This window comes from Lonchura striata, chromosome 7 (genome assembly GCF_046129695.1).
Source record: "Lonchura striata isolate bLonStr1 chromosome 7, bLonStr1.mat, whole genome shotgun sequence".
Taxonomy (NCBI): Eukaryota; Metazoa; Chordata; class Aves; order Passeriformes; family Estrildidae; genus Lonchura; species Lonchura striata.
In genome coordinates, this window is record NC_134609.1 from 20353276 (window position 1) to 20367624 (window position 14349).

At 40.4% G+C, this 14349-nt stretch overlaps 1 protein-coding gene across 2 annotated transcripts in view; it reads left to right on the forward strand.

Annotated features, from left to right (window-relative positions):
* Nucleotides 1-14349, forward strand: part of CNNM2 (cyclin and CBS domain divalent metal cation transport mediator 2) — a 115247-nt gene that overhangs the window by 77345 nt on the left and 23553 nt on the right. For both annotated transcript variants that reach the window (XM_031505272.2, XM_077784677.1), the window contains exon 2: nt 10292-10435. In XM_031505272.2, the coding sequence (XP_031361132.1) occupies nt 10292-10435 (144 nt within the window). The remainder of the gene's footprint in view (nt 1-10291; nt 10436-14349) is intronic.

Genomic DNA, 14349 nt, shown 5'->3' on the forward strand with positions numbered 1-14349 from the left:
TACAACCCAGTAGTGCTATTTTTCAGAAAACTAATCTTGTCTTGTCTGGCTGAAAAGATTATGTCGTATTACTAATTCACTTGAAAATCTTACATTTATGGGTAATTGATAACTCCTAGGAACAAAGCCAGGCAATTTAAGTTTGTACGTGGAAGAGAGTAAGAATGCATTCAAATGTACCATCAGAATTGTCATTCTTTCAAACAAGGCAGTTTTCTATCATGTTTCCTTTTCCTGGGGATGTTGAATCAGCATTTGAACCAATTATTTTGGCTTCTTTGCATGATGGGCTTTAAAAGTAACACAAGATCTACTTAAATCCTTAGAAAAAGGCAAAATTAGGGGTTTTCCCCTTCTCTATATATTATTGTATTATTATTTCGCAAAAAACCTGCAGTTTTCAGGCATTTAGATATCTCTGATGCCCAGTTCTGAAATCACAGGTGCTCTTCTGTCCTTCTGCTTTGGTGTCAGACAATTCCAATGTGTCTTTGGGTGGTTTAAATTACATTCCCACTCCCTCATATCTACAACTGTTGCTGTGTATATGTTCTTGATGAAGAGGCATGGATCTGTGTGATCTGTGTCATTAGCTAAAATTGCACCAAAGCATAGTGAAAATGTGACCTATGAAAGTTTGAATCGGTTGCTCCTGTGAAGTTCTTGGTTCTGTAACTTTGGGTGTGTCTTGGGACTTCTCTACACTTAGGTGTGCCATACCTTTAGTTTTATAAGAGTCACTGTACAGCCAGAGGATATTCCCCCTTCCCCTTGAATTTGCTGGCAGTGTGAAGCACAGCTTAGTGGCAGCTCTTCCTGCAGCACTACCCCCATGGGACCTGACCCAAACCAAAATCCAGCGGGAGAAGGTGGCTGTGTTTCTTGTGCCAGCAGATTGCTGCAGTGTCCTTGGTGCTCTGCTGCATGGCTCGGGAGCTGCTCTGTAATGGCAGCGTGTGAATCCCTGTGCCCGTGCTGCGTTCCAGAGCAGCAAATGTGCAGTGTCAGAGCTCACGTGGCTCCGATCCTGCGCCTGTGCACGGTCAAGGTCACTGGCACTGGTTGTGTTTGAGGCTGTTTATCCCACAGCTCCGGGTGCTGTGGCGATGCACACACGTAAGTGCTCTTGGGCTTGTACAGGCCTGGCTGGATGAAGGTGGTGTCACCCATTTAGAGTAGCTTTTTGTTAATCTTCCTCTGGCTTCTGCCACAGTATAAATTTGAAAGCTTGAAAAATCTGATGGCACCATCGACCAGGCTGGGTTTGGAATTGCAAACTGCATGTGATATAAATGGCCTGAAGTAAAACAAGTCATTAAAATAGAATATTAATGAACTAAGATGCTGGTAACACAAGAACCCTTTTAAAGTTATATCCTAAATATTGAACTAAAAGAAAACTATAGCAGTTGATGATGATAATAATAAAAAAAAGAGTATATCCAGTCCCCAATTCCTTTCACGATCTACAGTCTGAAGATACTGCTCTTCCTTTGCAGCTCTTGCTCTTTGCTCTCAACACAGTTTAGGTCCTTATGTAAGCATGCTGACCTCACCTAACCTTCTTCTAATGTCCAGACATGTTTCTATTGTGCCTTCTAGTACTTTACCTTTGTTGGATTTAAAATCCCATGGTGTAGATGCCAAAATCTACCAGCTCCCTGGATTAAGCCCAGTCTGTTCTAGGAATTGAGGAAGGCAGGATTAGAGGATGGATTAGATCAGTAGAATTTTTGGCTGCAGTGATACTGAACAAGGCTGTTGTTTCTGTTGGTGTTGTGTTTTGGTTACCTGAAGATCAAAGTCATCCGAGTTCATTGTTGTTTTGGATAGACTTCTATTTTTGTTTTTCATAAACATATATCTCTTGCTGTTCATTTAGTGGATTAACTCTTGGTTTGTGGTAGCAGCCTGTTGGACTGGACGAGACTATAAGGAGGTGACAGTTTCTCTCCTGAGCCCTTATAAAGGGCTCAAGAAATTGTCGCCCCTAGGCCAGGGAAGGTGGAGGAAGTTGAGGTGGGACAAGTCATAGCAGCAGTGCAGAGCTGCAGGAGGAGGAGATGCTGAACAGGCCATGGCAGACAGGGGATTGCTGTGGATCCCAGGCTGAAGGGCACATCTCAAAGCATTCAGCATCCAGCCAGCAGCCCGGCCCCACCGTGCCAGGATCCAGGGCCTCTTCTCTCTCTCCATCGGCTGGCTGAGGTCTGGGTAGGACCCGGAGCGTGGAGCTCAGCAAACCCAAGGTTTTGCACTCCCTCTGCTGGCGCACTTCTGCCGGCTGCCGCCTGCTCTTCATCCCTGAAGGAATGCTGAAATCAGTGGGACAATCTTGAACAAACAGGGAAGTCATAAAATTAGTATGGCTCCTTTTTAGGGTGCTTGAACACTAAAAAAAATATTCCTTTTTGATCATGTCGTGGAGGTGCGAGTCAGTAAGGAGATGCATTCCTTACACTTCTTTCCAAAAGGTCATTACTTGCCTTGGGAAGTGGTGGTGCAGGGGAAATCGCATCAGCATAAGTCACATTTCAGTATCTTTTGAATCCAATGTGGAAGACTTGAACCATGACCAAGAATGACTTCAATATTCTGTTTGCTTGCCTTAAATTTTATCTGAACTTTTTTGTTCTGTGTCAGTCCAAACAGTCCTAGGCCTCTCTCCAGATTCACTATTTTCTCTTCTTATTGCCACATCTTCTCTCAAGTTTAGTTTGCTCACTTCTGAAGTGGTTCCTTAATTTTGTTTTTAAACTTACACCCTGTTTCTCATCTCAAGCCACCAGCGTCCTGGTATCACACCCTTTTACCCAGGTTAGAGCCTCAGACAGTGTTCAACAATATTCTGGTTTTGGGGGAGATTTCTTTCTCAACTATGAGGATTTCCTTCTTTTCCTCTCCTACTTCAGATTCAGTGGATACTTTTCTAAGACAGAAAAATGCTTCCAGTTCTGGGAAGCAGCTTGTGTTTGTTCATTTACTAGGCTGAGCTCAGATTTCTGGCCAACACTGAGAGCAGCCGAGCTAGTGGTGTGCATTTTACACCCTCGTGGACCCTGGTTCTTGTTAACCCCAGCCATATTCAGCACAAATCTCTACTGCAGAAGCACTGCCTGGCTGGGAAGCAATCCCATGCTGTTTGTGGCAAGGGAGTCGTTAGTAATGTTCAAGGAGTTTCTGAAACTCTTTCTCTCCACTTGTCAATATCATTCATGATGCCTACCTACACTTTTTAATAGTTTTCCCTAAATAGTCTCACATTAGATTCTTCCCTAAGATTTCTGCTTTAATAGCAGAGCTCTGAGTTGAAGTTACCTTTTTTCCTTACACTCAATTTTTTTCTTGATCCCAGCTAATTTCTTCTAGGTACTGGTGTACCTATGGAGACTTCCCAGCTTCTGATCCGAGATGGTTGCCAGGTTCTGTTCAGCTGCAGGTAAAGCTGCGGCTTTCTAGAGCTGTGCTCTCACATTTAGAAGCAGCAGCAAAGCAAATTAAGTTTGTCAGCGTGTGTCTCACCAATGTCCTAGCAGAAGGGATTGAAGGGAAGGCAGCAGCAGTTGAGTTGCAGTGCCTGCACAGGCTGGTGTAGATGGAAAATGTTAGCTCATCACTTCTCTTCCGTCTGCCACAGGGCACTGGAGAATTATTGAGTCCTTTCTAGGAGCTTTGTCCAGTCAAGTTTTCAAAGTTGCATGTAACTGAGCTTCTGTCGTTTCCCTTGGGAAAGTATTCCTTACAAATACAATTCACTGTCAGGAAGTCATTCTGAAACTCTCCCTGATTTTTGCTTTTTTTGGTGTCCTCCCACTAAATGGACTTTAACACAAAGAGGCTATTTAAAGTGCTACTTTTTTATTTTCCTGTGAAGGCTGCTGCGGTTTCTAGTTAATGTTTGTATGAGACTGAGCTCTCTGGTTTAAAGGAGAATCACTGTATTCCCAATGGTTGTGCTGATACTTTCACTCATTTCCTTTGAGGGTCTGGATGATTTTCATGTGGCTGTATTAAATGAATGCTAGTTATCAGATTCCCTTCCTAAATATATATTAGAAATTATATATTTTGCTGCTGAAAAGAGCACCATCTAAAAAGTCTAGCCTAAACCTAGATTATGTTTTTACAGAAGTTTTGGGTTTCTGTGAATGGTGTTGTTATGAACCCAAAGAACAGTGTGCACCAGTTTGTATGTGTGTGTTTGGAGAAATTACCAGTCTGATTGCCCCATTGAAAATAATCAAAATGAAAAAGCAAACAGCATGAATGCAAATTTCTTTTAATAGAAATGAGATTTAATGTCCTTGAACTGTGGTGCAGAAAAGAAATTGAAGGAAACGCTTTTTACTTTGGTATAATTGCTTGCAAGCCAGGGCTACTCCAGAGGGAGTTATATTTAATGGATAAATTATACAACGCGTTTCAAAATTTATTGTTTTGAATAATGTGTTGTTGAACCTGTGAATCTCACTGACAGACCAGTGTTTACCTTTGTACAAATCAGTCGAAACAAAAACAGTCCCATAAGATTAAACAGGGAGAATTTTCAGAAGCACATTTGTTAGTTAGCAAATTCAAGGGCAGCTAAACACTGCATGGGTTTTTCCTCCATGTAATTGAAGGCATATTAAACAGGTTATGGCTTAATGTTCCAGGACACTAACCAACAGCAAACAGACTCAGATTACTAGTTTTAACAAAAATGGACTAGCCTGATTCTTCTTTTACCTCAAACTGACTTAACAAGAATCTTCTGTTTTATAAATGTCTACCACAGCTTTGATTTAACACAGATTTTTCTTTTTAATTTTTAAAAAAGGAAACCAGTGGCCTTCAGTAGCATTTGCTGCTTGCAGGGGGGAAATAACACCTACAAATTTTTCCAGTATTGAGTTCATAAACATCCTTTGGCAGAAATAGAGGCATTTCCAAGTTGCTTTCTCATAGTGTAAGCTTATACACATCACTGCAGGTTGTAGCTCACTGCTCAGAGCCCCTAAATTACACCTTTGCTGATGGATCACTCATTCCTGGGAACCTGAGTTTGCTCTAAAGCTATGGCAGCAGTACTATAATTTTCTGAAGCATAGTCTGGCTAGAAGTATCATTGTATTATTACATTTGATCACATACAAGGCCAGACTGTGGCATTCCAGATCAGTAAAACTTGCTGTCTTTATATATCTTTATGTACTGAAAGTTTTGCAATTTTTTTAGAAATTCAGGAATGAAAATTCAGCAATGAAGTTTGGCCTGGGATTTCAGTCAGACCTCCATTCAAAGTCTCTTAAAATCACTGGATAATTTAGGAAGGGACTTCTGGAGGTCATCTGGTCCAACCCCCTCTTTGGAGAGGGCCACCTTTGAAGTTGGCTCAGGTCACTGAGTTTTGGATCCCCCCAGAGTTGGAGATTTCACTGCCCCCCTGGGCCCCTGTTCCAGTGTTTGAGCACCCTCCTGAGGAACAAGTTTTCATTAGTTAAAGAGCGTCTCCATGTTTGAAATTTGTGTTTCTTGTGTCTTGTACCATCAGTATCTAGCTCAAAGGACTCTAGTTTTATGTTGTCTGTAGCCTAATACAAGGAATAGAAAGACTTCTAAATCCTTTCTTTCAGCCTTTTCTTTGCAAGACTCAACCAATGCAGTGCCCTCTGCTTTTCCTTGTGTGTCGTGGACTCCAGCCCTTCTTAGGATCCATCCACCGAAACGGTTTCAGTTTCTTGATGTCCTTCTTGTACTGGAGAACCCCAAACTGAATGCCAGTGCTGCAGGTGTTGTTTCATAGGTGTCCAATAGAGAGGAATAATCTGTTCCCTTGACCTGCCAGCTGCACATGTGCTGATGTCGGCACACAGTTCCTTTTCATTGCTGCAGGGGCATGCTGCTGACTCCTGTAGTGTGTTCACCCAGCCAGTCAGTCCCCAGTGCCAGCACATGGGGTTGTTTTGTACCAGGTTTATGACTTTGCATTTGCATTTTTTGAACTCCACTATGTGTGTCTGTCATCCCGTTTCTTCTGCATGTGTGTCTGTGGGGAAGTGGCATGTGAGAGTGGGGTGGGTACAGCTCCATCCAAATGGCAAAACTCTTCATGGAGTTAAGATCCTGTGAGTGACCAGAACAGGCTTGATGAGATGTTTTCATCTCTGGTTTGAACTGCATGACAGTATTCTTGAGGTACTGATTGTAGATGTATAATTGCCTCAGGATCAAAAGGAGAATTTTCCACCGTGTATTTCTCAAGAAATTGTCATGGTACAGTAAGAGAATGAGTATTTCAGGCATTTCTTTCTTCCAGTTGTGTTCTGTATGGTCAGTAAACCACATGGGTTCCCAGAAGTTCATTCTGTGTTCACTTACTCATGTGGATTTAACTAAGCATCTTTGTGTTTCCTAATTAGGTTAATAAATTAATCAGAAGTTCTACAGAGCAAAAATCTAAGCTGAGCAGCAGGGTTTTAAGCAATGGGAAGAGATTGAATTTTATGTTTAATAAAACTGCTTGGTTCTTTAGTTGCCTATGAAGGTAACGGAGAGATTAACAACTGTCACAACTGGTGCCTTGTGTCTTGTACAGGTATCAGCTCCACATAGGCCCTTGGTGGCATCACTGACTGTCACTGGACAGAGGGGAAACTGAGGCAGAAAGCAAATGCTGCCTGCCTGTGCCCACAGAGGAGTTGTGGGTCACACATAATTTCTGCCTTTATTGTCAGACCTGGCAGTTTTGTAGAGCTGCCCACTTGCTAAATCTCATTGTACCAACACTTAAACAAGGGATTAAAGAAGCATTAATGTCATCTGCAAATTGTGGTTAGAGACTGTAGCCAGAAAATCAGTGAAGTATAAAACTTCCCATACACCTGTTCTCTCTGTTTGTGTTCTGCTCTCAAAGCCCTAGGAATATTATATGCAGTCCAGATTTTCGTACCAACAGGATGTTTACTTTATTCAGCTCCTTACTGGATATGTACTGTAAGTCTTTAGCAGTGGAAAATACAAGCTGAAACTGCTCTTTTTCAATTGAATAAAATAGTATGACAATTGTCAGTGGCCTGATAGTCTTTGAATAAAGCTGTAGCCAGTTTCTGTTTCAAACACTCAGAGGAGTCATTATTTTATTTACAGGCCACTTTTACAGTTGAGCACATGTTGTGTTGTGCTCTTTTACTATGTATAAAGAGGTCTTTGCACTCTAGCTTTTCCTTTAGCCTTTTATGTCTCGATTACTTCCATACATGCAGGGTATTTTGCAGTCTTCTGTGGTGAGAGGGCAGCCAGTCTGGGAATGCATCTTCATAACATCTCTGTCACCACCTCTGATGTCTGTTCTACTGTCTGGTGATTTCTTGCAAATTATTTGATCTGGGTCAAAATTATCTTGCAGAGACACAAGAAATGTAATTTTCTGATCTGGTCTGTCTGATCAAATAATTTCATGAGCATTGGAGCCAATAAAAAGGAAGGAGAAAATTTGAGAGCTGCCTTTTAGTGGCAGCTTATTAGACTGTCTTAAATTCATCTTAACCCAGCAAAGTGTTGGGTTGATGAAAGCCTGGAACAGGAAAACTTGACAGTCAGGAGGGGAGAAAGGTTAGTGTCACTGTGTATGTGGATAATTTATCTCTTAGCAGGTAAATTCTCTGTAACATGTAGTTCATTTAATAATGAGGGTAGAACTGAATATCGATGCCACCCACCAAAATCCAGTGATGTTTCAATGGTCTTGATCTTTTGGGTGATAAGTAAAAAATCCTTAAAATTGGAGATTATGGCAGGGCCAGAAGAAAAGTGTTTCTAGCCTTCTTTTTCATCGTTGAAAGTGCAAAATGCTTGATACCTCTCCATAACTCCTGTCTTACCAGCTCACTTTGCTTAAGAGAGCAGCAGCTGGTACAGATTTTGGTCACTCATCTCACATTAGGTGCTGTTGCTTGGATCAGAGTCCTGCAACTACTCAAATGGGGGAAACATAACATATTTTAGTGATGCTGAATTCTTGGTGGGGACCACTATGGTGGGAAGGGCATGCCACTTGTTTTGTGGATGAAACATGTGCACAACTTCCCATTGTTTTCCAGACCCTCAGATCCTTCCCCAGTCCCATTTTCATAAATCTCTGATGCTCGTAGATGTGTTCAGGACTCCAGTGTTAGAAAGACTGTTTTTTTCAAAATTTCAAATTTCATCACCAGTTCAGCATTATCGTAGGCCATGCAGAAGTGGAGAAAAAGGCTGATGATTTTGCTCAAAGCTGAACTTGAGTTTATAGCATTGTATTTTGGGGTTTTTGTTTGGCTGGTTTGGTTTGTTTTTTTTATATTCACCCACTTGAACAGATCTTACCACTTACTAATATGTGAGAATAGATATCCTGAGGTATTAGCACCTGAATAAGTATGTGCTAATGAGTTGCTGTGGTCTGTGATAGAAATGGTTCTTGAAGGAGTCACGTCTTTTGACTTGAAAGCAAATATACTAATATCTGAGCAGGCACTGAGAAATAAATTAGAATATTTGTTTTGTCTGTGTAATTTTTTTTTTTTTGGCACTGCAGTTCTTATTTAACATTGTTATGTTGAAAGGATATAATTGGAGTAATATATTACTGGGGAATTGCAATAATAATAGTGTTCAAATCTTTCATGTTTTTATGAAGTCACTTTAATGCTGTTCATTGAGTGGTAGAAAGAGCTGGAAGTCTTGCCAGGAATGCAGAGAAATAAAACCCATAAAACCTGGCACAGTGAAAGACTTTCAGTACAATATGAATGTTGATACTTTAAAAATCACAAATCGTCTTTCTATTAATTTGCTGTAGAATAAGGTCTCCTCAAGATAAGACTCAGCAGTGCTGTGTAGTTGGTATTTAAAGTATTCCATCTGCATCTAAACGAGTAGCTCCAAGACAATCAGATTATGCAGTAGTTACTTTGGTGAGAATATCGCCTAAGTGGAATGGAAACTTCATTTTGAGTCTAATATTAGACCCTGCTTTGGAAAATTCCTTTTAAATGATCACAAGCTGGGAATAGCAAAAGAATTTAACTTTCGACAGACAGCATTCACCAAGAATTTGTTTTTAACTGCTTATGTTGGGTCCCTGGGAAAGCAGATGTGAAAAACTTACCAAAGTGAATTGACTTGACCTGATGCAATGTTTATATCAGTAGTTGATAAGTTTTTCTCCCTTGTCTAATTTGTTCGGGATATTTTCATTCTTTAAGCATGAGTAAGTCTGGGTTGGAATACTTTGAATGCTTGTTAGTCTAATAATCTGAATCTTAAAGCAGGCAGACATTATTGCCTATAAAGGGGTCTAAGCAAAGTTGAACTATTTTGGTTGTCTTCCACAGCTGGGGATGAGTATAATTTTTGAGACCAGCAAAGGAGAGTATGAGACACTTGTTTACCTCCTGATAGTTCAGAAAGCATATTGATGTCTGTGTTTTTGTACTGCAAAATGCCACTTATATTTGGTGGAACTTTTGAATGAATGCTATTATTTATGCAGCTTTACAAAGGGCTGGGTTTCAGTGGCTGCTGGAGAAACTGGCAACCAGAGGTATCAAGGCCAGTTTGAAGGGTCATGATGATTATTCCTGTGGCATAAAAGACTTTAGGAATTCACTATGAATGATGCACAATTCAAGAATCTTTAGAACTGCTACATATCTTCTTTGATGTTCTCTTTGTTGATCAGACAGTTGCTTTGAATATTTTAGTTAATTAAATCCTAAATGGCATGTCATCACCCCATATGGGGAATATATAAATAAATTATTTTTGAGGAAGAGAGCAGAAAAAGAGGAGCTGATGGATGGGGCTGACTTCTCCCTAGCTCTATCCTCTCCCTGTTCTTCTGTGGTTTGGTCGTTGTTGCTGTTTTTTCCAGTCTTGAGGAAAACATCCATGGGATCTCACTGCAGAGGAGGGCTCCAGCCTGGCCTTCCTCTGCCAATACATGAGACAAGAAGCAGAACAACAAGATAATATGATGAATTCAATGCCAGGGTGACATTTTGCTGGGAAAGACATTAGAACAAGAACACTGATCTCTTTAGCTCTCCTTTAGGGCATAGGGTGGATTTATGTGATGTAGGAATGTGTATCTCAGACAGAAATCAGATTATGATTTTAAGCATCTGTTAAACTTCACCCCATTTTTAAAAAAGCTTGACACCAACCTTTTTGTCTTTTTATTTATACCTGTATGTCTCTAGTTCTGCTATAATTTCTGATCATTCAGAAATTTCTAAAATGTCTAAATTGCTGATCTGTTTCCTTGCAGGCAAGTCTCACCTGGCTATAGTGCAAAGAGTAAACAATGAAGGAGAAGGAGATCCTTTTTATGAAGTCCTGGGAATTGTCACTTTAGAAGATGTGATTGAAGAGATCATCAAGTCTGAAATTCTGGATGAAACAGATCTATACAGTAAGTAGAAATATTTGCAATTTGTTTATAGATGAGAAGAAGCAATTGTATTTATAGCAGTGTTCTGAGAGATGTTATGTTGCTAATTTAAAATCTCAGTAGTCAAATTGTTGAGGAAGTTTCTGTAACAAAATTACCTGCAGATCCCTCAGATGATCAAAGTAATTTTTATTTTTGCAGCATGGGAACCTTACTCCTTTAGGCTGTGTTAATTCAGAAGCAGGACAAGTGTCTTTATTTGATCTTTTTACCAGGAAGGTTTACATCTGCAACAATGATCTCCCACATTTTCCCCTATTGTCTCTCTGCCTTGAGGGCCTGTAGTCCATGTACTACCATACTTCAGCAAGAGGCAGGCAAATACCATGCCTCAAGGAAGAGGAATAGAGTCTCTTTAGAATATCTGTCACTCATTGAGAAATCTTGAGAATGGAAGATCTTCCTCGGGGCTGAAAACCAGTCTGTCCTAAATGCCTTCTCTTTTTACCACTCAGCATAGCTCCTTCCTTGTGTTAATGTCTCTTGAGGGAGATGATGCTGCAGGTCAACCATTACCTGGAACTTGAGACATCTGGACCCTTTTCTTTCTCAGATTAAAGCTTGGCCAGTTACCTGAAGTGCTTCTCTCCCCGTCTGCACAATCTTGCTGTGCATACAGGACTTCCTTTCAGTCATTCTTCATCTGTCTTATCTGTGCTTGGATCACTTGCTGGCAGATGCTGGTTTTCACTATGTGTTTTTGTGCAGCACAAGGATGTCTCCAGATTCTATTCTAGTAAAAATAATAATTTGAAGTATCTTTAAGACTGTTCAGCTGTCCTTTACTTTTTTTCTCTTTCCTTACAGAAGGAATGTTTCTACAGCATTTGTTCAGGCCAACCCAAGCATCTTCTATCCTCCCTCCAAGCCAAATGCCCAAAGAGCACTTTTAACTGTGGGATAGACTTGCTTGTTTTTATCTGAAATGCTTTCTGTACCTAGTCAATATTTTATCAGTATTTATGTACCCAAAGGATCGTGTAAATCACAGTTGTGTTTCACCATGTGCTGAACAGTCTTAATTACTGTGTAAATCACAGAAGTCCAGTTATATTGATTTCTTTTTGTATCTTCACAAATGAATTTTTGGGCTAATCACTTGCAACATAATGATTTTGCAGGCTGAATTCAAACGTCCTTTTATCCAAAAATATCCTATCTTTATCTGCTTTTGAGATATTTACATGCATGTATGAGGGAAGACACGGTATATGCTTTCAAAACCATGCCCCCCCCCCCCTTGTTTGTTAAGAGAAAACACATAGATCATGCTGTGTTGTTCTTCAGGACAAAAAAAGCTTTGCCCCTTAATAGGATGTTAGAGGGCAAGGAAATGAGAATATAATTTTAATTTTACTACCTGAAAGTTTCCTATATTAACAAAATAGAGCTGGTGAACATTGAGTTTGCTTGAAACTCTCATTCCTGGGGTAATTTTTTACCATTGAAAATTCTTTGTTCAGAACAGGAGGAAAGCTTCCGAGGCTTCCTGGAGGATGTAGGAAACTTTAGGGGGTGACTCCTGCTGTCATGAAGAACTTCTAATTTCTTTATGAAGGACTGGAGATCATTCCAATGTTTAGACTGAAGGATATTGTAGCAGTAAGGGAGAGAGCAGAAGTCCCAAGAAGCTGGAAGGATAACAGGAAATGTGAGAGGCTTTGGACTTAGGCAGCCAACCTCTAGTTGGTCTGGTGATGAGAACATGTATGAGAACATGGGTTTACTGAAGGTACTTTATTGTCCATTATATGTTAAGGCAGGTTATTTTTGGTGTTGATATCACAGTGTCACTGTTAGTAACCCCACCTCTGTTTCTGTTCATTATTATAGCAGTCTGGCTTGCTCAGCTCAGAACAAATCAAGAAAGAACAAGCTTGAAACCCTTGGAGTGATTTGATCTGTACTAGGTGTTTACTTTAAAAAAGAGGTTTTGAAAAATTCTGGCAGCATTGTTAATACTTTGTTCTGAAGTTTTGAAATTGTTTTGTTTTGCTTTGATGGAAACTTGAAATTCAATGAAATGGCTGACCTTGGTGTTGGAGCTGTGCCTTTCTGTTGTTTCCATGAAAAAAAACATTTGAACTGTTTTAAGGTGGAAGCTATAGTATATTTACAGTTTTTGCTGAAAGCTGCTCTCACTGCTGAGCTCTGCAGCTGAATTTCTGGAGGGTGCCAAATAAATGTAGGCAGTATCTTTATGTGGTTCCATTGTGCCATAGCTTGCACAAATGCTGTGAGCAAGGAGATGATGGGAGCAGGAAAAATTATTAAATATGTCTGACCCATCAAGATCTGGGTAGACTGAGTACTTCTGAGGATGAAACTTTGTACTGGGGATGCTGAAGGGGTGGAGAGATGATGTTTCTGTCGTGACACACGACATATTTCAGCCCCTTTCATCATGAAGAGCTGCCAGTGTGTTTTGCTCTTAGTACTGGAAAGTTGCAGCATTTTTTCATGGTTAGCACACTACTGGAATCTGTCCTGTGCTGCCATGATTCTGGCCATGGAGCCATGGTGGGAGAGCATTTCTCAACTTTCTCAGAGGCCCAAGGGAGAAAGCTGTATGTTCTGTGTTAGACTGCACAGATTGCTTGTTGAGTTTTCTGGTCCAGGTTTGACTGGTGGCCTTAGCTCTTTCTGCTTGAATATCATCTGTTTGTCTTGTCTGGAGCTCACTGCAGATGTCTTCTCTGTCCTAAAGACAAAAAGCACAGGAAGAGAACAAGGACTTTCCCTAGCAATTGCCTGGGTGCATTTGCAGTGCCTGTTAACCTGTCTGCTTCTCTAATTGAATGGGTGATCTGAGGTTTGAACTGCCTGTTCTGTAGGCATCTCCAGTCCAAGCAGGCTCCTTCAAGGAGCACTCATCCTCTGGAGTACTCTACCTCAGCCCAGAGTTCATGGTCAGGCTTGTTGCCTATGTTTTGAAGAAGTCTAAATATTTCCAGAACATACTGAAGACATTTGCAATATTTGTTAATTTCTCACCAGAAGTTGTATTGAGTATACCTTATGAATCTCATTGTTCATGTTGCAGAACCAAACAGCATCTCAGCACTCTGTAAGCAGAGATCACTTCAGCATGCCAAGATAATTTCAGTGCCCCCATCTCCATCTCACTTACTGGAGAAAGGACAGACAGGAAATACCTGGTTCAGATTCAATTACATTGGTCACAATCCAGTCCTTGGTTCTTATGTCTTAAAAGAAACTCAAAAGTTGTTTGGATAGCAAAGAACAATTTAAGACCATCCCTTGCAAAAATAAGCCAAGATAATGCTAGTGCCAATAATGCTTAAGCCATGTGGCTCTGCTATAACCATGTAATGTTTTTCTTGAGGGAAGATTTTTGGATAAGCTGCCAAGGTGAAAAAATAGGAGGAGTTGAAATTGCCCATCATTTGAGTTAGAGCCTGGGTCTCTTACCTTGATGACTGTTATGGACAGAAAGATTTAAGGCATCTTCCCATTGTGTGATGCTGGTCTTGTTTTCAGGTACCAGTAGTGCAGTGTGAATGTTACAGCTGTAATGTTACAGCTCTTTCAAAGGGAAAACACAGAGAAGTTTCCCGGTCCCAGGACAAACACTTGTACTTATGATTTTTGCCTCCCTGAAGAGAGCAATGATGGAGCTCCTTGTAAGAAAACACCTCAGATACAATGCTTTAAAAATAACATTCTCTGAGCCTTTCAGAAAAAAGCAGTTTCTATTTTTCTTATCTCTTACAAGAGGTAGGACCTGGTGAGAGCTTCTAAGCGATGTTTTTTGCTGTTAGTTTTCCATTGCTTTGGTATGTATCTTTCCTTTAACTGCAAGTACAGATAAGGTCTGTCTCAAACTATATTCCTAAGGCAGGGATTGTTTTTAG